The 22,925-nt window shown below is 51.3% G+C and overlaps 2 protein-coding genes across 2 annotated transcripts in view; one reads left to right on the top strand and one right to left on the bottom strand.

Annotated features, from left to right (window-relative positions):
• TTC4 (tetratricopeptide repeat domain 4) overlaps positions 1-1,407 on the top strand; it is a 31,165-nt gene extending 29,758 nt beyond the window's left edge. The window contains exon 10 of the mRNA XM_027059101.2: positions 279-1,407. Within this exon, the coding sequence (XP_026914902.1) occupies positions 279-381 (103 nt within the window). The 3' untranslated portion in view covers positions 382-1,407. The remainder of the gene's footprint in view (positions 1-278) is intronic.
• A 7,253-nt stretch (positions 1,408-8,660) lies between these two features.
• Positions 8,661-14,957, bottom strand: PARS2 (prolyl-tRNA synthetase 2, mitochondrial). Its single transcript, XM_027059100.2, has 3 exons — positions 14,836-14,957; positions 12,124-12,213; positions 8,661-10,482 (listed from the first exon to the last, which is right to left on the bottom strand). Coding segments are annotated over exons 2-3 (1,458 nt in total). The 5' UTR covers positions 12,126-12,213; positions 14,836-14,957; the 3' UTR covers positions 8,661-9,026.
• Between the last annotated feature and the right edge of the window lie 7,968 nt (positions 14,958-22,925).

Here is a 22,925-nt window from a genome sequence, read left to right on the forward strand (position 1 = left end):
ACTGTGAGATGATGCCCTGAGCTGAAATCAAGAGTCAGATGCTCAACTGACATGCATGATGCTAGAGGACTGGTCCAAAGGTTCTGGCTAGGTTGTAAGAGGGAGAGGGTCATGCTAATTTGCCAGATATGTAAACAACCAAACGAATAAATGTGCTAAACTTGCATTTTAATGTTGACTCACACCCAAAGGTTCACCTTGAATGTTGTTGGGAAGGTGCATGGGTGATTTAAGATTGCAGTTCAATTAACCCCTCTCTTCTGTTGTGTTCACTGCAGGTACTTTGTAAAAGCCCTGATACCAGCATTTTTGGTCTGTGTAGGAGCCTCTGGTTTTTGTAAGAATTACGTCCGGGGGAAAAAGGTGCATCAGGTAAAGTGACTGAGCCAGGCCCCTGGATCTCATCCCTCACTCTCCTCTGCCTGGAATCATCTGAACCCAACACTTTATTTCTGCCACCCTGGGGACAGTCCTTCCATGCATCATGGTGGGGGAAGAGCTGCTGACTTCCCTGAACTACATCCTCTTTGCTCAGTGCCAAGTTCCAGCTGGTCTCTACTCTCCTCTGTTGATACAAAATTGTACCTTGGTCATGGCATCCTTGGAGTCATTGTGAGCTGTGTTACCATCAGCCTCCATTCCCTGACGGGACCATCTTACCATTACCACAGGAACTGACCTGTAGACACAGGCTCAGGATCCAGTGCCATGGTTCTGGACCTTAGTGGTGTTGGCAGCCTCAGAGAAGCTCTCTCTCAAACCACACGAGTAATTTTAAGGTAGAGACTCCAGCCTGCAGGTATTTCATGAGCAGAGAGGCTTGCTGTATGGGAACGGTAGACCCTTGGAGTGAGATGGGGTCAGGAAAGCCAGTTCCTGTTATAAATGGGTCCAAAACCCCTAAAAAGTTGACCAGTTTTTCTGACCTGTATGGTAGGGAGAACTGTGACAGACTTGTTCCCCTTCAGTGTTCAGATTTTAGGATTTTGCGCCTCTTAAAAATCTTTGCAGTTGAGTCATTTTCATAGGTTGTATTTTTGTCTATAGCCATTTGCCTCCTGCTCCCTAGAGGGTAGTACGTGGCCTCACCTGCAGCCCTGTGATGTCTTGCAGTACTTACTCCACTCACCAGGGCATGCAGAGGGATGTGGGTGGACGTGTCCAGACAGAAGGTTGGTAAGTTCATGTGCTTTTCCTTCTGTCGTGAACGTATTTCCCAGGTAGGGGCTCTTCCATCAGCCTGGGTACCAGAATGGCAAGACACATGGAGCAGAGCTGAAGCAACCGGCCTTAGAGTCGATCGTAACGTGAACTAGAAATAAACGTTGTTGTAGTAGTAAGCAGTTTGTTACTATAGCAAAGCTAAATAATACATCATTAAACTGAAACCTGCTGCTGTCCTCAAAATCGAGTATCATCTTTGAAGGGCAATTATTTACAAAGAACCATGCAGCTTTCCTTCCAGGTGCAGGTGACTGCTTGTGGCTGGGAAGCAGAAGTCCAGTCTCCACCCTAAGCCTAGCTCAGGCCACACGGAGGCCATTCTCTCCCCCGCTGCCTGTCTCTAAGTCAGCACTGTGCAAGAGGCCTAACAGCAACCCTAGCGGGCATTGCAGGCTTCTGTGGAGCAGCAACCTCCCTGTCCTGGGGTCGTGTGCCACCTCACTCGTCCTCACTCATCTGTGAAACAGACTGCTTTCCCTGCTCCCTTCTGGACACTCCTGAGAAACGAAGTTCCATGACTGTCATCCCCACCACCCAGCCCTTTCTTCAGGCTCCTGGTGGGCCCAGTTATCAGCCAGCTTCTGGCTGCCTTCTCTTTAGGCCCTGCCCCTCCATCCAGCTAGGGTGAGTGGGAGAAGCAGAAAAGGGAGGAAAGCGACTTAGCTTGGCAGACAGACCACAGCTAGGGTCCTGGTGGCTGCTGACTTGCTGTGCCTGGGAGGAAGGGATTGTGCTTGGGGCCTCCATCTGTAACATGAGTCACTGTACCCACCTCACAGGCTTATCTGTGCCACCTGTGTGCAGATTGGTAGCATTACACCAGTGATTCTCAGCAGGGGTGACCTGCACCCCAGGGGTACCTGCCAATGTCTAGAGACAGTTTTGGTTGTCACAACTTGGTGAGATACTGCTAAAAACATTCTATGGTACATAGGACAGCCCCCACAACAAAAGTTATCTGGCCCAAACCATCAATAATGCCGAGTTTGAGAAGCACTGCACTAAAACTTTCAGAAGGCACACTCTCAATGGGCAGAGGCCAGATGGGGATTTGTCTTAGTGCCCAGGCCTGACACACAGTGAGTGTGACACACCAAGAGCTCCATGTGCGTGAAGTGGATAAATAAACGAGTGAAGGAAATGATGAGCAAAAAAATAAAACCAGTGTCCTGTTCTGAGGCCCCATCTATACATACGCAAACATCCGCATTCCCAGGCTCAAGCCCATGTGCACACCTTACACCCCCTCCAAGAAGGCTTCTGGCCTCCCCAGCCCGTGGGCTCTGCCCCTTCTGACCTCTGCCATCCTCCTTGGTCTCCAGGGAGTGGATAGAGCACAAACTTAGGAATGGAGCATGGAGGCTAGGACTAGAGTTGGCTATGGTTAGGAGCAGGGGCCCCACTGGCCTGGCATGAGCCCGAACCCCTCCTCCACTCAAGCAGCTGGGTCCCACGGGACATGTGGCCTGGCCCTCACCCTCCGCCTCACGACCGCCTGTCCCTACCTGGGACTCCATCCCAGTCAGAGCTCCCTCAAAGACTCAACCATGGGACCACCTTATTTTACAGATGAAGAGGCCCAGAGGGAAGGAATGGGCAAGGCCAAGGCATCAGCATTCTTCACATCCCTGATTTGAGGCAGAGCCTTTCCCACCACCCAGGGGCACAGGTGGGACCGCCAGACTTCTGAGTGGTTACCTCTGTTGATTTGGGGTGGCAGCTGGAGAACCTGGGGGTGGGGCAAGGCCCCTTTAAGCCACCCCTGAAACACTGCTGGCAGGTACACAAGGGCAGGCAGGGAATGGGGAGGAATTGTGGCTGTCAACAGCGTTCTGGCTCTGTGCAAACCTGCTTTCTCTTCATGATGACAGCCGCACCCTCAGGTCTCGATTTTGTAAATGATATAAAATGATCCCAAGTTTATAAAAGAGGTGGGGGCACATGGTCTCACTACTAGTGAGTGTCAGAGCCAGGATTTGAACACAAGCATCTCACTCCAGAGCCCACCTGCCTCCTCTTCCTTGTCCCTTTTATCCTGTTTACAAACACTGAACCTAACTGGCACCAACCAAGGACAGGGCATCGAGGCCCAAGTGCATCAGGCAGCCTCTGCCCTCGAGATCACGCTGTTGAGTAGATGTTACAAGTCTAACCCTGGACTGGAAACTGCTCCAAGGAAGAGAAATACAGCCACAACAAGCAAGTCCTCACCCCTGCTTAGAGCCCTCAGCAGCTCCCCATTCCCTCATAAACACTCTTGGTGTAGCACTCAGTGCTCTTCAGAGTCTGGCCCCAACCACTTCTGTGGCTTCCTCTTTCCAACTGCCTTAGCCCAGCCATCCTGGACACAGTTAAGCTATGGGGTAGGACAGTGCCGTGGCTTAAGTATTACCTCTGGACCCAGGCTGCCTGCCTGCCAATTCCAGCCCTGCAACACACTAGCTGATGGCCTCAGGCACCTCCTTGGGCACTGTGCCTCAGTTTCCTCACGTGCAACATGTATAGCATAATAGCACCTACCTCACACAGCAGCTGTAAGGATTATGTGAATTATTCTATGTGATGCACATGAACAAAGCTTGCCTCAAACTAAGTGCTCAATCTGTGCCACTTCTTTCTTTTATTCTCTAATCATGCCACGCTCTTAGCTTTGGACCTTTGCACATTCTGCTCCCTCTGCCTGGAGAATTCTTACTCTCACTTATACCCTTGCCTCCACCCCCAACTGTTCCTTTTCTGTCTTTTCTAATCTTTACTCAGGCCTGGCTGCCTCCTCCAGGAAGCCCTCCTGGCCCCCTATCTCACATGTCCCACGGCACCTGTACTATTACCACACTTGTCACACTACATTGTAATTAACCACTTACTGGATAGTTCCTCCCACGTCTTTGTAAACTGAGTCCGGGGCCCTGAACTGTACACTTCTGTACCGCCAGCACCTAGCACAGCACACAGCAGGTACACAACAAATAGTTACTGACTGATGGCACAGAGGAAGGGGTGATAAATTCTAAACAGACTGGGGGGGAAGCCACCACACAAGATGGATATGGGCCATGAGGTTGGGGAAGGGACAGGGAAGGGTGGGGAGTGTGAGTTGGAAGGACCCCTCAAGCAATCCTGGCATATCCCAGGGGGAGTGCATAAGTGGCCTGGCTCACTAGTAACAGCTGCCATCTACCGAGCACTTAGGATATGCCAGACAGTGTTCTAGGGTGCTTCGTGTGGGCTGACTTGCTCACTCCTGACACTTCAGGAGGCAAGTAGTTCACAGAACCATTTTACTGACAAGAAAACCGGCACAGAGAGGGTAACCTGCCCAGTGTTAGCTAGCGAGTGAGAAGTAGAGCCATAACTTGAATTCACAACTCCCCTAGGCCCTTCAGGATACATCCGCAGCAGTAAGACTGGGCCTCTGCCTTTCGGGAGTTGGCACTAGACCCAGCAGCCCTTTGCCTGTTCACTCCAATGTTGTCACAAAGTCTTGGCATTCACTGTCCTGCAATGTCCCCAGCCTGTCTGCCTGGGCAAAAGAGTCCAGTCTCCAGAGCCAGACTGCCAGAGCCCAGAGCTGACTCCCCACAACACCTGACACCCTGCCAGTAGGGCTCCGGTCAGCCCTGAAGCTTTCTGAGGGAGGCTGGGCAACAAATTCTTCCCTTGCAAACGGCTGTCCTCAGTCACCATTAACAAGTGCTTCCTCTCCCTCTCCTAGCCCTACAGAGTTCTATTTAGCCAAGGGCAATTAGGCTTTTAACTATGGAAGCTCATCACCCTTCAGAGCTGCTGGCTTAACAGGAGTGAACACCGACCATCCCTGCACCAAAGCGGTGCCTGATCAGGGGGACCCTAAAGGTGCCACCCCACTCTGTTGGCCCACGTGCACCATCCACCCACCTACTACATGCAGAGGGCTAACTGGCCAAGTGTAAAGGCCGCTGCCACTTACCCAGCACCTGCTGTGAGCCAGGCACTGCTGTCCCTGTTTTACTGCAGAAGCACAGGAAGCACCTTGCACAGGGTCATATAGCTATCAAGTGGCCTAGGCAGTCTGACTCCACAGTCTCTAGTGTGGGTCACTATGATGTAAGTCATTATTTTAAATTAAGAGCAATACCTTGATTTTTTTCAAGTATACCCTAAGTTTGCACTAACATCAAAAAAAAGTTTCCCGTTTTCCACATTATCAAACTTTTCCTAACTCTAAAACAAAGCCTTACACACGCCCTTGGATGCATAACAATCCATTCTAAAAAGTATTCTGGAATCTTGGTGTAGAAACGGATGGTGGGAACTCTGTGAAGTTCTTTGGCACTCAGGTAGTTAAAGAAATGAGTTTCAACACATTTCTACAAAGCATCTTTATTGATAGCCCAGCAGGTGTTTCTTCCATGAAAACAGAGTATTAATGGGGCCCTTGATTTACATTCTAAGCTTGATTTACACAATGGTTTTGTTATGCACCAGCTTTTGTCCCCAAGTATTAATTCTGCTAAGTATTTCCCAGCCAGTTGCTTCTAGATCTCCCCAAGGAATGAACAATGATAATACATCCTGTACCTGTTATTTTGCCAGCATCCCCATTTCATCAGTCTATGGCAAGAAGTAACACTGGCAAGTTCAGAAAAGAGACAGTAAGGTACACAGTGTGAGAATATTGGTCTTTTCTCTAAGGAGATGGAGTCATTCCCCAGGCATCACTGAACTCCTGCCCGTGGCACTCCCCAAGAAGGTTGTAAAGCATCAGATCAAGAAAACAAGATGCAGGTCTTGAGACAAGTTAAGAGCAGAACTCGAGCTCCCAATGGTGGCATTTCCTAAGTTGTCTGGAGTGAAGGAAGTGCTTGCTGAGAGCACAGGGTTAAGCATTTCACGTAAGTAATACGCTCAGCCAACCTCAGGCCACCCTGAGAGGGGCATGGCCATGAGCACATCTTAGGGATGAAGAAGCTGAGAAGCAGAAAAGGCGAGTAATTTGTCTTCAGGTCACATCCCTGGTAAGTGCTGGATCTAGGATTATGTCTCTTCAAGGTTCTGATCTTCCCCCCATATCATACCGCCCCTGGCTTCTTCCAAGACATGGTGGCTTAGTAATCAGGACACCTAGGTGTCAGTTCAGCTTGCCCTTGAGCAAATCACTGTTCTCCCTGGATTCATCTCCCTTGGAAAACAGAGGACGGTACCTGTTTCGCAGCTACAAGGCTTCTATAGCTCAAACGGTGATCCAGCCAGACCATTCTTGATGCAACAAGATCAACTGGAGGTAGCCTAATTCAGGGGACACAGCACTTGGCCTGCAATCAGGTGTCCTGCTGTCAGATGGTGTGTGACAGGTGAACTCCCAGTCTGGGCCTGCTTCCCTTCTGTGAAATGAGAGGTGGACAGGTGGGCTCCAAGTCCTCCTGTTCGAAACTTCCATGATTCTGTGTCCTCCTCAAATAACTCGAACATTTATGAAGAATTTAAAAGTTAATTGGTTCTCTCCTCCTGGACTCTGTTTTTTGAGAGTGCTTATATTAGGCTAGCCTTACATAAACCAGCTTATGGAGCACAAATTTAAATTAACAAAAGGAGTGGGAGGTACAGGCTTCTAGTTGCGGAATGAATAAGACACAGGGATGAAAGGGAATACAGTCAGTGGTATTGTAACAGTGTTGTATGGTGACAGACGGTAGCTACACTTGTGAGCACAGCTTAATGTGTAGTTACTGAATCACTATGCTGTTCACTTCAAACCAATGTCACATTGTGTATCAACTGTACTTCAATAAGAAATTTTAAAAAATTAAGCACCAATTCACACAGATTCTAATTTCTCATCTACTTGAGGCTAACTGGATTAGAAAGGCATAAATAATTCAGTTTTATTTACTGAAAGCCATGCAGTTATAGCAGGAATGGCATAGGTTCTGGTCAATACTCAGATTCTAGCTCTGACACTTAGAAGATGAAGCTTCAGGTTCATCATCGGTAAAAGGAGAACAGCATCCACCCCGCACAGTTTTGGTGTGAAAATGGTATATAAAAGTGCCTCACAGCACACCGGTGCATGGCAGGCCCTTAACAAATAAATGACCAGACCATTAAAAGCAGAGTCAGTCTGATCGCGCACACAGGAAATTACTCTAAGAAATGCTCGGCTACAAAGTGGCTCAGAGATGGTGGCTGCCCGTAAGTACACTGGGAACCCTGAATCAACTTCGTGCATCTATGGAGCGCATCTATGGAGCTCATCTATGGAGCTTTCAAATGCAGGATGCCCAGGCCGTACCCCAGACTCTAACCAGAACTTTTCCGGGTGGGACCTAGGTAATTCCAAAGTGCAGCCAAGGGTAAAGTCCCCTGACTTCTAATCCAGCCTTTCTAGGTCTGCTCCCAGAATACACATCTCCTGGCCTGGGGGTCATCAGGGCTTGGCATGAATGTTAATGAGGAGACCTGATGGTGTGTGCTGGGGCGTGGGTTACTTGAGCAGTGACAGCAGCAGCAGGAACACACTGCTGGGGAGCTGTTTGGCAGGTGGGACAACTGGCCAAGAAGTGTGGTACACTGGGAATCAGCCCAGGACCATGACCTTGGGGAGGTGACTGTCAACCGAGAGAGGGGGGTGCACGAACAATGAGCTGTGTGTGTTCCAAACAAGAATCAACGTCATCAGTGCTGAATGGGAGAGCATGGGGGAGGCAGAGGGCAAAATGCTTCCAGAGGTGGTGGCCCTGAGCTTGACTGTGACAGAATCTTGTTAGCTTTGGACGTGTCGAGACCATAATCTGATGAGCAGGAGAAGTGAAAGCAGGTGGCACTGCTCTGTGGCTCAAGCCTGCTCCCAGTTTCCACAGATTATGGGCAGAGACCTTAATATGCACCCCTGGTGCGGCTCTAGGACCCAACTCTGGACCCAAGACAAGTTCACCGTGGTACCTGAAGCCTGCTACCCCTACATTTGGGGGAGAAATGGTTTAAAACATATTCCCAGCCTTCGGAGGTGGGTTTTGTTTGTTTTTGAGTGAACTGTAGAAATAGTAGGATAAAAAAGGAAAGAAGAAGCTGCTGCTGTTAAAACGGCAGGCATTACCACTGTTCCAAGTTACTATGCAAGGCTCATCCCAGTAGCTTACTTTATTCAATCAATATAACACCAGCTCCACACTAAGCCGCCCCAAAAGAGCCAGGTCTCTGGAGGTGGTTTTGGGCCATTAGTTAATTCTATCAATTCTCTGTGTAGCTTAGACTACAGGGGATCAGAGGACCCAGATTTGCCCATCATGAACCTCTTTGGAACCACCCAGTGACAGCTTAAGAATTTTACAGATCTAGTTCCATTTTCTCATGTCACAGATGGGGAAACTGAGGCCCCAGCAGGGAAGGGGACATGACCAAGTGGGGGAGGGCCGGTGGGACTGTTCTCCAGACCAAACGCGGCAAGAAGCGCCAGGAGGGCCTTGGCCACGGGCCACTCGCATCCTCCACACGGGAAACTCGGCAGAGAAGGGAAGCCACTCGCCTGAGGGTCAGGATGAGCGGCTCTCTCTTGCCCCTCTGCCCCCTAACCCACAAGCCTCCACAATGGAATATAAGAGGAATGCTATGTGGCAACACTGCCAGTCCAGAGAATGGAATCACCAACTTCAAATACAAAGAATAGGAACAAAGGACTGGATAAAAGTCGGTTTCCCTAACATGCTCCCCCTTCCATGAGCTGCCTTGTACCTGGAGAGGCCGGCCCTGGGAAGGAGTGCAGGAAAAGACCATCCGAATGAACACTAAGGCTGCAAGATGGGGTGGGGGTGGCTCGGGGGTATTCAGATGACCTGCACTTGGCTCAGAAATTCCGTGACTCCTTCTCTGGTGAGGAAGACCACCTCACCGGTGTTCTGGCACCGGACTTCAAAATGGGCAGGGTCCTCCAGGGCCCTCTTGCCGGCGATGATCACAAAGGGGTACCCAAACTTGTTGGCGTCTTTCAGTCTGTTTCCGATGGTCAGATGGGTCCTGTCATCGAGCAGGACCTCACCACGGAGCTGCGGCACTGCCTCCGTTATGAGGTCGTACAGGCCGCCCGTGAGCTCGGTGGCCGCCTCCTCCCTACTGCCCTTTTTCGGGGGGATGAGGCACACGTGGTAAGGCGCGAGGAGGCTGGGCCAGCGAACAGAGTCTTCGGTGGACAGCACCTCAATGCCGGCAGCCAGTATCCGCGTCACACCCAGGCCATAGCAGCCCATCTCGGCCAGGCACGGTTTGCCGTGGGCGTTGGTAAACTGGGCACTGAAAATGGAGGAGTACTTGGTGCCCAGGTAAAACGTGTGCCCCACCTCAATGCCTCTGCTTTCGGTCAGTGGTCCCCGGCAAGCAGGGCAGCTGGTTTGCGACGAGTGCAGCGTCTCCATGTTGGCCGAGAAGCCGCAGCCGGGACAGACCGCAAACCGGTCCTCCCCGACCTCGGCTGGCAGCTGGAACTCGTGAGACGTGGTGCCCCCGATGCTGCCCACGTCCGCCTGGACCCTGATGCACTGTAGCCCCAGCCTGTGGAACAGGCTGCTGTAGGCCCCGCACACCAGGCTGTAGGTCTCCAGGGCGGCCTCTGGGGAGGAGTCGAAGGTGTACATGTCCTTCATGTAAAATTCTCGGCCGCGAAGAAGACCAAAGCGGGGCCTGGGCTCGTCCCGAAACTTCCTTGTCACCTGGTACAGCAGGAACGGAAGCTGCTTGTAGGACAGTGTCTGCTGGGAGGCAACCAGGGCCGTGATGGCTTCCTCGTGAGTTGGTCCTAAGCAGTATTCCTTGCCATGTCTGTCTCTAAGTCTTAGCAGCTCCTTGCCCATCAAGTCCCACCGCTTGGTGGCGCGCCAGAGCTCTGCTGGGCTGAGGCTGGGCATGTTGACCTTCTGTCCCCCGATGGCCTGCATCTCCTGGTCTATCACCCGCTCGAGCTTCTCTATGGCACGCACGGTATAAGGCAGGAGGTGGTAACAGCCGGGGCTTGCCGGGTGGATCAGACCCACCTGCAGCATCAGCCGCTGGCTCTTACAGCTCAGGTCGCCAGATCTGCCCTCAGGAGAGAGCACCTGGTCTTCCCGAAGGTTCTGGGGCTGGAACATGCGGGACAGCACCAAGCGCTTCCCTCTCTCTGGGCCACAGTGGTAAAACCTGTGAGGAACGTACCCAGAGAGCTGGCGGCCGCAGGTGGTCAGGGCGGGCAGTGCCCTGCATCTCGACAGCAGCCCTTCCATGACACCCCGTGCGGGGAAGCACTTGTGCCTGGAGGAAAACGAGCCGTGCAGAAATAAGCGTTAACTGTGCTCCGATGCCACGACAGAGCCAGCTCGGTCTGGTCTCCCACAGACTTCTCAGCCAGCCACTGACTCTGCAGGTGCAAACCCTTTCACCTCTAATTTTCTAGCAGATTCAAGTCCTACTTCTCTTACCTCTACTGCTATTTTAAAAAAACACAATTATTTTCCCATTTATAAAAATACAACAGCATATTGTGGAGAGACCCCACTGAGTGGGGAGTACACAGCCGTGGAACCAGGCAGCCTGGATTCCAGGCAGGCTGCTTGCTGACGGCACCCTGTGTAGCTCGGGACATGTGGCTTAACCCCTCTGTGCTCAGTTTCTTCATCTGTACGATGGGAATACAGTAAGACCTGTCTTGTAGGTTTCTTGTGGGAATTTAGAAGAGTTATAAAAAGTTACTAGGACAGTATCTGGCACATTCTATGAGTGCAATCAATATTTACTATAGTTATAATAGAGAACTGGGAAAAAACAGAAACAAAAAAGAAAAGGAAATCAAGTCTAATCCCTCGGCCCAGAGACAACTGCTGCTGACAAGCCCTGGTCCCTTTTGCCAGCCTTGCTCTTTTGCCCACATCCCCACCCGGCTCCTGCCTTCGGTGTCTTGTGCCTCTCCCCGCCATAGCACTCTCTGGTCAGGCCTCACGCTCACGACTCTGGGTCGACACCTGTACCCCGTCTGTCTCTCTCACACTTCAGACCTCCCTATCCAACAGTCTCCTGGAGAAGGAGCGGCATGGATACTCTAAACTCAGCACCCCAGTTCCCCAGAGGGAACTCCGCATTCCCCCCCACCCCCAACTGCCCTGCTGCTGAAACTGCTCCCCCTTCAGTGCGGCCTATCACTCACAATGGCACCAACAGCCACCTTTGCCCAAACCAGAAACCTGGGTTCATCCACTCTGTCCCCTCATGGCCCACACGCACCAAACCTCTCGGCCTTGTCATTCCTGTCTCTTCGCTTGCTGTTCCATCTGCCCCTTCTCCCCACCTCCAGAGCCTCCATCCAGGCCACCACCATCTCTCCCCTGGGCCTCCGCAGCAGCCTCTGCACCGGGCCCCCCGCTTCCATGCCCGCCTTCCTCCAATCCATGCTCCATGCTGCAGCCACAGGGAACACGTCCCAGCACATACGGTAACAGTCTTTCTTTCCTAAAGCCCTCCAACGACTTCCTGCTGCTCTCAGAATCAGGTGCAAGCTTTTGACCTTCTGGGCACACCTGTGAGCTGGCTGCTGGCCCCCTGGAGCTTAGCCTCCCCAGTCGCCCTGTGTTCCAGCCGCACCACACCCACTCTTAAACACACTGTGCCCTTTGCGTACCAACACCTACTCATCCTCCCAGCCTCGGGATCACCATCCTGTCCTCTGGGATGCCTTCCACGTCCCACTCCCATGTCCCAAAGGCCAGCGTCTCCCACGGCAGTCCCAACTGATCACCAATCCCTCTCAGGAGTGACTGCTGTCTTCCTCCCAGGCACTCAGTTCCATGCGGCCAAGGACCAAATCTAACTGGCTCACCACTCAGCACGGAGCAGGGCTTTACCAGACACTGTCTACTAACTGAGCACATGTGTTCCTCTACGATGTTACAAAATACTCACATTCCTGATGGCAGTACAACATTCCACCAAGTAGATCAGAAACGATTCTCCTGCTATCAGGGAGCTGTCATCTTCTCTGTTATGTACAATCTACAATGAACAGAAGGCTTTTGTTTGTTTGTTGTACATTTGGGAGAGATTCTCAGGAAAGGAATTACTGAGTCAACACACAGAACTCTTTCAAGGTTTTTTTTTTTTTTTTAATGTTTTTATTTATTTTTGAAGGAGAGAGAGACCAAGCGTGAGCAGGGGAGGAGCAGACAGAGAGGGAGACACAGAATGTGAAGCAGGCTCCAGGCTCCGAGCTGTCAGCACAGAGCCCGACGCGGGACTCGAACTCACAAACTGTGAGATCATGACCTGAGCCGAAGTCGGGCGCTTAGCCGACTGAGCCACCCAGGCGCCCCTCAGGGTTCTCGATTTATGTTGCCAAGTCCAGGGACGGCCCTACCTTTCGGCATCTCCCGTGAAGCAGAGCTGCCCTGTGGTATGCTGACAATGGGTTGCCGGCTCCTCTCAGCTCTGGGAGCCTAGAACCCCTGGGTGGCCCCTTCCAGGTCCTAGTGGCCTCAAGTCCTCCAGCTGGTCTCCTGCCACCCCAAGCAGCCTCATCCATGTCCCCCATGCACAGTACAAATATTATCATCTCCCCCATGGCCCGTGGCCTGAGACAGGTTGGCAGGCACTGCCGCAGAGCCCTAATGCGACTGAATGGAAAAGTGTGGGCTCTGGAGGCAAGTACACATGGTTCTCATCTGGTAAACCACGAGCCAGTGGCCCACACCAGACACTCCTTCATCCTTAACTCCTCTGAAAGCAGAGGAGTCCGTCTCTGACCTCCCTCTCAAGTCCACCCTCTCCTTTCTGGCTCTTGCTGCCTCTACCGTGGGTTGGCCTCTCAAAACCGCTTGGTCCATTACGGTAGCCAGGTGGTTGTGAAACTTACGTCGAGCGTTAGAATCACCTGGAGGGCTTGTTAAAACATTGACCGTGGGGCCTCAGCCCCAGACTTTCTGATTCAGTAGGCCTGGGGTGTGTGCAGAGAAACCGCCGTTCTAACAAGTTTCCAGGTGATGCTGATGCTGTTAAACCAGGGACCACACTGGGAAAAGCACAATAAACTCCATGCGGGCAGTGACCATGTCCGTCTTATTCCAAGTTGTATCCGTAGCATCCAGCACGGTGCCTGGACACAGTGGATACTCCATAAATGTCCACCAATGACCGAACTGAGTGACTCCTGACCCCTGTCTGTCTGGTCTCCATATTACAGCTAAAAAGATAATTGATCCAGTCATGCCCCGGCTTATAATCCATTAATGGCTCCTCGTCATCATTTTCTTGGAATGGTACTTCCATTTACACGAAGCCTCTTTGTATTTTGATCCCAACACACCTCTTCCCAGCTTTTTACCCTACCACTCCCCCAACATGCCCCAGACTGCTCAGCATTCCTGGAATTGGCCAGCTTCACCCCAGCAACTCCATCATTCAAGGTTCACCTATTACAAGAAGCTTCCCAAACCCTCAAACAGAGATGACCACTTCCTTCTCTGCGCTCCCACTGCACACAAGGCTTTACAGTTTACTGGACTGGAATAATTTTCAAAGCTATTTCTGAGAAACTGCTGTGTGCCAGGCACTGGGAGTTGAGCAATATTTCATGTCCTATTCCTCCATTAAACGAGGAGTTTGTGATGTTTTCTATATTGTCAGGCTTCAGGGCCTAGCATCACACTGAAGAGTTAATTATGTGTACTAATCAAATATATTAGTAAATGAAAAGCTAAGTGACAGGTGCAACAAAACAATTATCTGGATAGTTTAAATAAGAGCCTTAAACCCTCTGCCCTCACTCCCATCGTGTGCCTGTCCTCAGACCCCTCAGCTTAAGCAGATGGGAGAATAATTATTTATCATCTCAAAATTTCAGCGTTATCTACAGACAGTACCTCTAAAGCAGTAGAGTAATTAATGTATTCTGCACCTCAGACTCTAGCAAAGGGCCTCTGAGTCCTTCAGTCATTCACCAAATTTTTACAGAGGGGCGCGGCTCAATCTTTGGAGCACAGGCCTCTTTTAAGGTTAACTCACAATGGCCCCGCAATCCAATCAGGAAAGCTGGGCCTCAAGGGCTGCCGACAGTGCCTGGTATATAATAGTTTTGCCATTATTATCGTTATGTCCAACTCACAGAAGAGGTGAGCTCAGAGATGTGAGGCCACCTGACAAGCGACACAGCAGAGGAGTGCAGGGCACACCCGGAATGCTTGGGTTCCCGCCTCCAATCTCCAGTCTCCGTCTCGGACCGTGCTGCATAAAGCAGCAATGGAACCCCAGGGACAGTCCTACGTGCTGGCTCGGCCTTCACTGGCTGGGTGACCTCGGTCAAACGACTTCACTCTCCGGGCCGCACTTTCCCCATACGTAAAATGGGAAGGCTGGCTGGGCCACCAGGTGACCCCAGAGGGTCACTCCAGGGCTGGCACTTCTAGGAACGTCAGGGCACTCACAAGACCCGAGGTAGACAAAGGAGGAAGTCCTGCCCTCATTTTACAATAGAGGAAACACACTTTCCCTGAGTTCAGGTGAAAGCGACCCCTCCCCAAACCAAGGACGGGATGCACGTGGAAGCACGGCCACCAAGGTCCAAAAACCGAGACCCAGCCCTCTCACCGCCCGCCCCGCCCAACCCCTGTCACCCACACTCACCAACCGAAGTCCCAGCCGAGAGCAGAACCGCGCAGAAACAACTGAAGTCCCAGCCGAGACCGCCGGCCCGACCGCCACGCCGGCCCAACGCGCCTGCGCCAGGGGCACGTCCGCCCGAAGCCCCGCCTCCTGCCCTACCTGCCAATCACAAAGCCGCTCTCACGGGGACTGCCCCACCCCCCAACCCCCGCCCCAGATGCACGTGGAGGTTTTCCGGAAGTTTAGCCAAGGAGAAAGAGTCCGGCTCTCCTCCACAATCATAGATTGGTTTGGGCAGCAAAGAATAAACTGCTGTTCCGGAAGTGCCCTCTAGGAGGTAGGGAGGTGTAACTCTATGATAAAAACCTGGGCTTTGAGCTTGGTGTTCCCTCCCACTGCCAGGGGCCACCCGACTCTGAAAGGAAAGGCTAGCGAAAGTGTAACCATGACAACAGTGGGATTTGCTGTTAGGGATACACCCGAGGATTTTTACAGGCTTTCAATTTAAATACATTAAAAATTTTTAATAGAAAAAAAAAACCTTTATCACAAAGCGCAAGACAGTCTTTAAGACACTAGATCAAACTTTCATTCACAAAATATTTTTTTGAGAAGCTACCATGTACCAACCACTGGGAGAAACTGGGAATAGTGAACAAAACAAATTTCCCTGCCCTCAAGGTAGCTTGCATTCCCATGAAAAGAGTCAGTAAGTCAATATGAAATTTGGAAGGGGAGCAGGAACTTAGTAACCAAAGTAGTATTTTTATGCGATTAATTAAAAAAAAATAAATGCCAAAAAAACCCCATGGTGAACAAAATACCGAAGTTTTTAATAAAGACTGGATCTCTCGGTATCCACCCACAGAGAAAAGAATAAACTGTGAAAAGGAAATGCGTTGGAGGAAGAGCGGTTGCGATTCAAAATAGGATGATCAAGGAAACCCTCATCTAGAAAGTGACATTTTGGCAAAGACCCGAGGTTGAGAGAGTCTTGCAGATATCTGGAGGAAGAATGTTCTAGGCACAGGGAACAAATGACGTATCCTGAGGAGGGGGCTGTATATCATGGAACTCCAGCTAACTAATAACAGCTATAGTTCATTGAGCGCCTAAAATGTACTAGACCCAATGCAAGACACTGGCCCCAAGAAGCCCTCAGCCCCAAGATCTGCCAGGAATGACATCATATGATCAGTGGTTTAATAGGGGCTGAAGAAAGTCCTGTGGGAGTGCAGGGGAGGAGGGCTTCATTGAGGAGGTGTGCTTTGAGCTGAGCCTGAAGAATGAGTGGGGTTTACCAGGACAGGAATGGTGGTGGGAGTGGCCAGGCTGAGGGAGCAGGACATTCCAGCAGGGAAGCAGGAAATGATGAGCTGGTGTCAGGGAGTCACGGAATGTCATAGGGTTTCCATCTCCATCTCCCTCTTCTCCTGAAATAGTGCTTGACACACAGGTCAAAGCAGTGGTTCTCAACCTGCAGTGCACTGGACTCACCATGTGCCCCAGCCCCCCAACCCTGCCGTGCTGGGTATCACGTTCCCTGGGGTTGGCCTGAGCATCAGTTGTCCCCCTGATGATCCTAATGTACAGCCTGGGCTAGATCCGCTGGTCTAGAGGAAAAGCACTGGACACTCTGTTGGGCCATTGGCTGGACCCGCAGGCATCGGACAGTCTGTTGGGCCAGTGGAGGAAAATAAAGCGTGGGTGGACCCCACGACTGACATCTCGCCCACCCCCAGCTAGGAGGCCAGGCAGAGCTGGACTGGGCCTGAGCTCCTTTGCTCTAAGAACGTCGCTGGGCTTCTGCAGCCCAGCTCTGTAGTCCAAGCTTTCCCTAAGGAGTGCAGTCCTAAAGATTTTCCTGAGGTAATATTCCCCACGCCTCCTCTCTGGGGACAGGAGGTGAATAATCTTCAATATCGGGATCCACAGTAGCCTTATATTCCTCCCTGCTCCCATGCACGCTATTACATCCCTCCCAATCCTGGAAAAGCCAGGAATCCGGCCTCTGCACCCTGAGGTGTTAATTATTTCTCAATTAGCAGTTCCCAGGCTGTAGAGCATAGTGGCGTGGAGAGGCCTAATGACTTGCCGTGTTTATACACCCCCACATCTTCAGAGCACTTTACCAATGGTAACTAATTAATGCTCACGACCCCCTTGGGAGGCAGTGCATTTTACTGTGAGTTTGCCGCAGGCTCTGCAGCCTGGAGCCAGCCATGGTCAGAGTAGATGTGCTTCCCATGGAGAAAGTCCAGGGGTGGTGGAGGCCCAGAATCTAGCCCTATCGCCACAGCAACTTCCAGTGTGACAGTTCTATCGATCACTTGATCGGTCATTTGCTGGGTGTCCTGATTTACGGAGTTCATTCATGATTAGAACCCTGCACGTTCCCTAAAACAGAAAAAAGGACCCACAGAAAAAGTCATTCATTCATTGTCAGCAAAAAAAAAAAAAAAAAAAAAAAGGACCCCATACCCCACACCTGCCTTGGTGTCCCCGCAGCTCTGGGGGCACACCACGCACTTAGAACTTTGTTTCCACTGGCCATTGGTCAGACATACTCTTTTCCATATCCTTTTTTGTTTGTTTAATGTTTATTTATTTTCAAGAGAGAGAGAGAGAGAGAGAGTGGGGGGAGGAGGGGCAGAGAGAGGGGGAGACACAGAATCCAAAGCAAGCTCCAGGCTCCCAGCTGTCAGCACAGAGCCTGACGCAGGGCTTGAACTCACGAACTGTGAGATCATGAGCTGAGCTGAAGTTGGACGCTTATCCGACTGAGCCACCCAGGTGCCCCTGTATCCTTAACCTTAACCTTAACCAGAGGGCCTGCCCCAGCTGGGGATTAGCAAAGTGTTTTGCTTTTTGTTTGTTATTTTAATATATGAATGAATGAATGAATGAATGAATGGTTTGTCTCTCCCTCAGGTTGGAGTTCTCCAAGGACACACTGAGTCATTCCCTCATCCAGAGCCCATGGCCCTGGTACGGAGGGGCTCTGAGTATGTGCTGAATGAACAAGTGAAGTCAGAGTTCATAGTAGGCTCCCTGATCTCAAGTTGCTCATAATCTCTGGGAGAGGCTGCCTCTCAAAGTGAAGGTCCCAGCATCCTGTGGGGAGAAGCTGTGAAGAGGGGAGAGCAAGACCTGTGCTGCAAGGAGTGGGGAGTGGGATCAGGGAGGACTTCTCGGAAGAGGGGACGCAGAAATGGACCTGAAGGATAATTAGGAGTTCCCCAAGCTGACAAAGAGGGATAGAAAGACACCGTAGTCAGAGCATAAGCAAGTGACCACTGGCTGTGAGGAAGAAGGCTGAAATAGTTGGGCGGGAGCACAGAGCACACCCGGGCACCCCGGAAGCGCCAGGCTGCGAGTTTCTGTTCGTCTTTGAGGCCAGTGACATTTTTTTTCCTGAAGAGCGATACTCTTCTCCCCAACACACACATGTCTATTTTGAGGCTTAGCCCCGGACAACTCCTCCTCTGAGAAAATCCCTGGGCAATTTGCATTCCACTGTACAGCGTGTATTTGTTTTGAAATAGGCAAGTATGACTGTCACTCCAAGAAGATGGCTGTTTCCTCTGCGGAAGACGCGGGCCAGCGGGAGGACCCGGCCTGCGGGAAATGGCCGCCGGGCTTTACACCGGGGCAGGACATGGTCAGTTGTGTTTCCTTGCCTGAGTGGGGTGTGAACTCAGACGGGGGGAAGAGGGTGGTGAGGGAGGCAGGGTGGGTGACTCCTACGGGGGCCCAGACTGGGACAGTGTGTGGGACAGACTCCAGAGACCCCCTGGGACAGGCCACCTGATGGATTCCTGAGCCCGCCCCGTTAGCCCAGCCAGACCCAGACAGACTGGACAGAGGGTAGGAGGGCAGCCTTGACTTGGAATCCTGCCAGCCACTTCCAGCCACGTGCTTCTGGGGCCTTGTGCTTCTGGGCTCTTCCTCAGTAACACAGGAACCGTAACATACATGTAGGGCCATTGTGAAGATGCGATGAGAGATGTAGTTGAAAGCATCTGGCTCATCCCTCCATCCTTCCCAACTCAGGAGACCCCGTGGCTCCCCTCGCCCACCATACAGAACCATCATTCTGCTGCCACCTGTTCCCTTCAGAATCCCTACTCCTGCCACCATGCGTGACACCAATTCCTTCTGTCTTCAGGGACCTCTTCTCCTTGGGCCTGGAGTGCATCACTCGTTAGCTTGTTTAGTGCCAAATCTCGGGTCATTGGAGACCAGGAGGGGGCTGGGAAGGTGGGCGTCTTTTTTTATCCAGGTTCCTCAGACTTGATGAGTGTGGTCATCATTATCGTCGTTCACGTTTATAGAGTCTTTGCTATGTGCCAGGGGCAATATTGAACACTTTACGCCATATCTGATTAAATCCTCACCATAGTCCCAACAGGTATAAATAATCACTGTTCTATCCATACAGCGGACATCCAGTTTACCTTGGAAAGGTTGCTTAGCGTTAGCTCATCCATGGTCAACAAAACGAGTAAAAAGGAGAGAAAGAATCATCTCCAGGTCTGTTGGATGCAAAGCCTGATCTCCATGCTCACAACCAGCAATGGCAACTTCTTTCTTTCTTTCTTTTTTTTAATTTTGAGAGAGCACAAAGAGAGAGAGAGTCTCAAGCAGGCTCTGCACTGTCAGTGTGGAGCCGGATGCAGGGCTCGAACTCACAGTGAGATCATGACCTGAGCTGAGACCAAGAGTCAGGCGCTCGACTGACTGAGCCACTCAGGCTCAGTCACTTTGCCGCCCACTAACCACATGCCTATGGGGGATACTCAACCTCCCTGAGCCTCACATGCCGCAGGCTTAAAATAGTAGTGACGTCTTCCCTGTGGAGTTGCGATGGAGATGTAACTCAGCATAGCGCCTGGCACGGAGTCAGGGTTCGGTAGTGTTTGCTATTATTATTCTTACTGATGATGAAAGTGCCCTGGCCGGCGCGATGGCTGGCACGCAGTAGGTCAGCGGCACATCCAAAAAATCCATCTCTCCACCCAGACTAGACTGCGGGCTCCCAGAGGGGCGGGCCCGTATCCTGTTCATTTCTAGCCCCGCCACAGTAAAGCTGTTCACTGTGTAAAAAGGTGCTGCTCTTTTCTGCACATGGCAAATCTCAATACATATTCGCCGATTTAATGTCTTTCTAACTAATTCCCTCAATTCCTGGGAGTGCCTTGCTAAAACTGCAACGAAAAAAAAACACAGCAATAGTTCGTCTGTCAACCAGTCAGTCATTTTCGAGCACCTGCTTCGGGTGGGCTTGGCAGAGCACTGGGCGCAGCCTCAAGTGTGGGGCACAGAGCGGCTGCCCCAGGACAAGGCGAATCATCACAGCCCTGTGAGTGTGGGCGCGATTCCAGCACTTTATCGGGTCACCGTCATCTGGGAGGATGAAGGAATTCGGTTCCTTCCAACAGGCCTTTACCCTTTCTCTCTGGTGCACTGTTTGGGTTAAGGGTGAGTGGGGTGAGGGGAAGTGTGTGCCTTCTGAAGCTGATGGCTTCGAGGGAGGGAGGCAGCGTCCGGATCCGGATCCGAACAGACCTGGGTTTGCTTTCTAGCTCCCTGACTTACTGGCTACATGACCTGGGGCAAAGGACTCGACCTTTCCGGTCTTTGGCTGTAATACAACGGGGTCAGTAACGTCTTCCAAGTGCTGCGTTAGTGCAAGCAAACAACGCTACAAAACAACCTTGCAAACTGAAAGCACTGTATGAATGTTAGCAATAGAAATATATTCAGATCATTGTTTTGTAAGATTAACTGTGTAATGAGACTTTTAAGTAATTAAATGAGATTATGCATGTAAAGCACCGGAAGGCTGTCTAGTACACGGTACTCAATACAGGATTAACTATTGTTAATACCTCCGCGTGGCCCTTGCACCTGCTGTTCCTCCAGCCCGGCAGCTCTTTCCTGCCACATCCACGTGGCTCACCCCTCACCTCCCCAGGTCTTTGCTCCAATGTCACCCTTACAGCCAGCCAGGACTTCCTGACACCCGGGTTTTCACTGCAATCCCCACCCTTCCCCCCATCACTCCTGACGCTCCCTCTCCCTGCTTTTTTTCTTCAAAGCATTTGTCACCATTTAACATAGTAAATATCTTACCAAGGTTTTTTTGTTTATTTGCCTAGAGCAGTGGACACCAAACTTCTTCTGTAAAGGCCCAGACAGTAAATATTTTATGCTCGGTGGGCCATACGGTCTCTGTCACAGCTACTCGGCTCTGTTGTTGCAACATGAAAGCAGCCTTACATACTTGTGAACAAATGAACATGGCTGTGTTCCAATAAAACTTTATTTACAAAAACAGGCAGTAGGCTGAATCTGGCCTGTGGACCATATTTTGCCAAGCTCTGGCCTAGATCATTGGTAATAAGCACATTGCAAATGCTTAATAAATATTTGTTGAATGAGTGAATTAGTGAATAAATGCATGAATGGAGGAGCACAGGACACCTGGTACGGTGATTGGTACACAGATGATACTTCCTATTTTATACTTAATAAACACAACGAGATGGGCCATGGTGTTATTATATCAGAGGTACCAAAAAAGTGCGCTGGGAGCATAGAGGTGGCAGGATCTTTCCCTCGGGATGAGGCAGGACTCCGAATGTATTTAAAGCTGGGCTCCCCAGAAGCAGACCCCGAGTCAAAGATGCCGGGGCAAGTAGTTTATTCGGGAGGTGATCCAGGAAACACCGGAAGGGAGGTGGGGAAGCGAGAGCAGGAGGGGCCGGAAGTGAATACAGGATGTGGTAACAAACTAGCAGTTTCCTGCTGTGGGCAATGGGGCATCGATCCCAACGAGGCCACGGGGAGACTGTGGCACACGCTTCAGAATTATCCTGTCCCCCCTCCCACCCCACCCCTGCTTCTGAGGCTGGGTATTTATCCTCCGGTTGCCACTCCCCACTGGTTGAAGGCTGCTCCCAGAGGCGTCGAGTCCCCAGTGCTTCCAGTCAGGTGGAGAGTGGCGAGTGGCGGGTGCATGTGGTGGGACGACCTTAGCAGGTGCCTGGTGGGTGAGGGGAGAAGGGAGCCTGGGCGGGCACTGAGGTGATGTCTGAGCTAGCCTGGCAAGGTAAATATGCACCATCTTGTTTAAGATGCTGTTTTCACGCCACGGCTAAGCCTAATCCTAATGGGGACACTTGCTAATGGCTGTTCCAGCAGACAGAGAATGCCTTCTGTCCCTTGCACTGCGATGGAAAACTCTGTGGGAAGGACTCTGATTGGCCTAACTTGGGTCAAGTCAGTGTTTGTGGGCAGGGGGCAGGATATTATGATTGGCACCCCCCTGCCACCGCTCAGAGTGGGAAAGGAGCCCAGGAAGAAGGGGTGTGAGGTCCCCAGCAGGGCAGGCTGCTGGGCAGACGAAAACAATAGATCTATATCCGCCACAGTAGGGATGTTCTTGTTTGTTTCTTTTACTTCGCAGATGACAAATAAAACCTACAGAGGAGCTGCCGTTTAATGAAACAATTTACACGCCAAAATAGAACCAGCCCCATCACAGAGCTATTGACTGTTCGGGAAACGTAAACAGGAAAAAAATGCCTTCAGATCGGGTGAGTGTTCCGTTTGTAGAACAACATAAGTGATAGAGGAGACAGTAATCCGAACCCCCAAATAATTAAAAAGCCATTCAGCTGCCATTCCAGGTGACGCAGAGGGACCTCAGGAAAGTTATTTAGCGTCGCGGAGCCTCAGTTTCCTCATCTGTAAAATGGCGACACTGCTGATGGGCTCGTGTGGCTTAAATGGGGGTGAGGCGTGTGAGTTGTCCGCCAGGGCGACTGGCCCGCGGCAAGTTCTCAGTAAGCAGTTTCGATGGCGATGATGACTTTCTTCGACTTCCCTGTGGGAACGTCCCCTGCTCCAAATTGTTCTCCTGTGGCCACGTAGAGGCCAGGTGGAGCCTTTCCACATCTCCACAGCAGTGTTTGCTCACCTCTGTCTCACCGAGAACATCTCCCGTCTCTCCTCCTCATCACAACCCTAGAGGGGTAGGCGAGGTGCTCCCGGTGAGTGGACGTAAGATGACCGACAGCAGGCTCACCCCTGTGCGGCCTGGAGCG

Source organism: Acinonyx jubatus, chromosome C1, assembly GCF_027475565.1.
Source record: "Acinonyx jubatus isolate Ajub_Pintada_27869175 chromosome C1, VMU_Ajub_asm_v1.0, whole genome shotgun sequence".
Lineage (NCBI taxonomy): Eukaryota > Metazoa > Chordata > Mammalia > Carnivora > Felidae > Acinonyx > Acinonyx jubatus.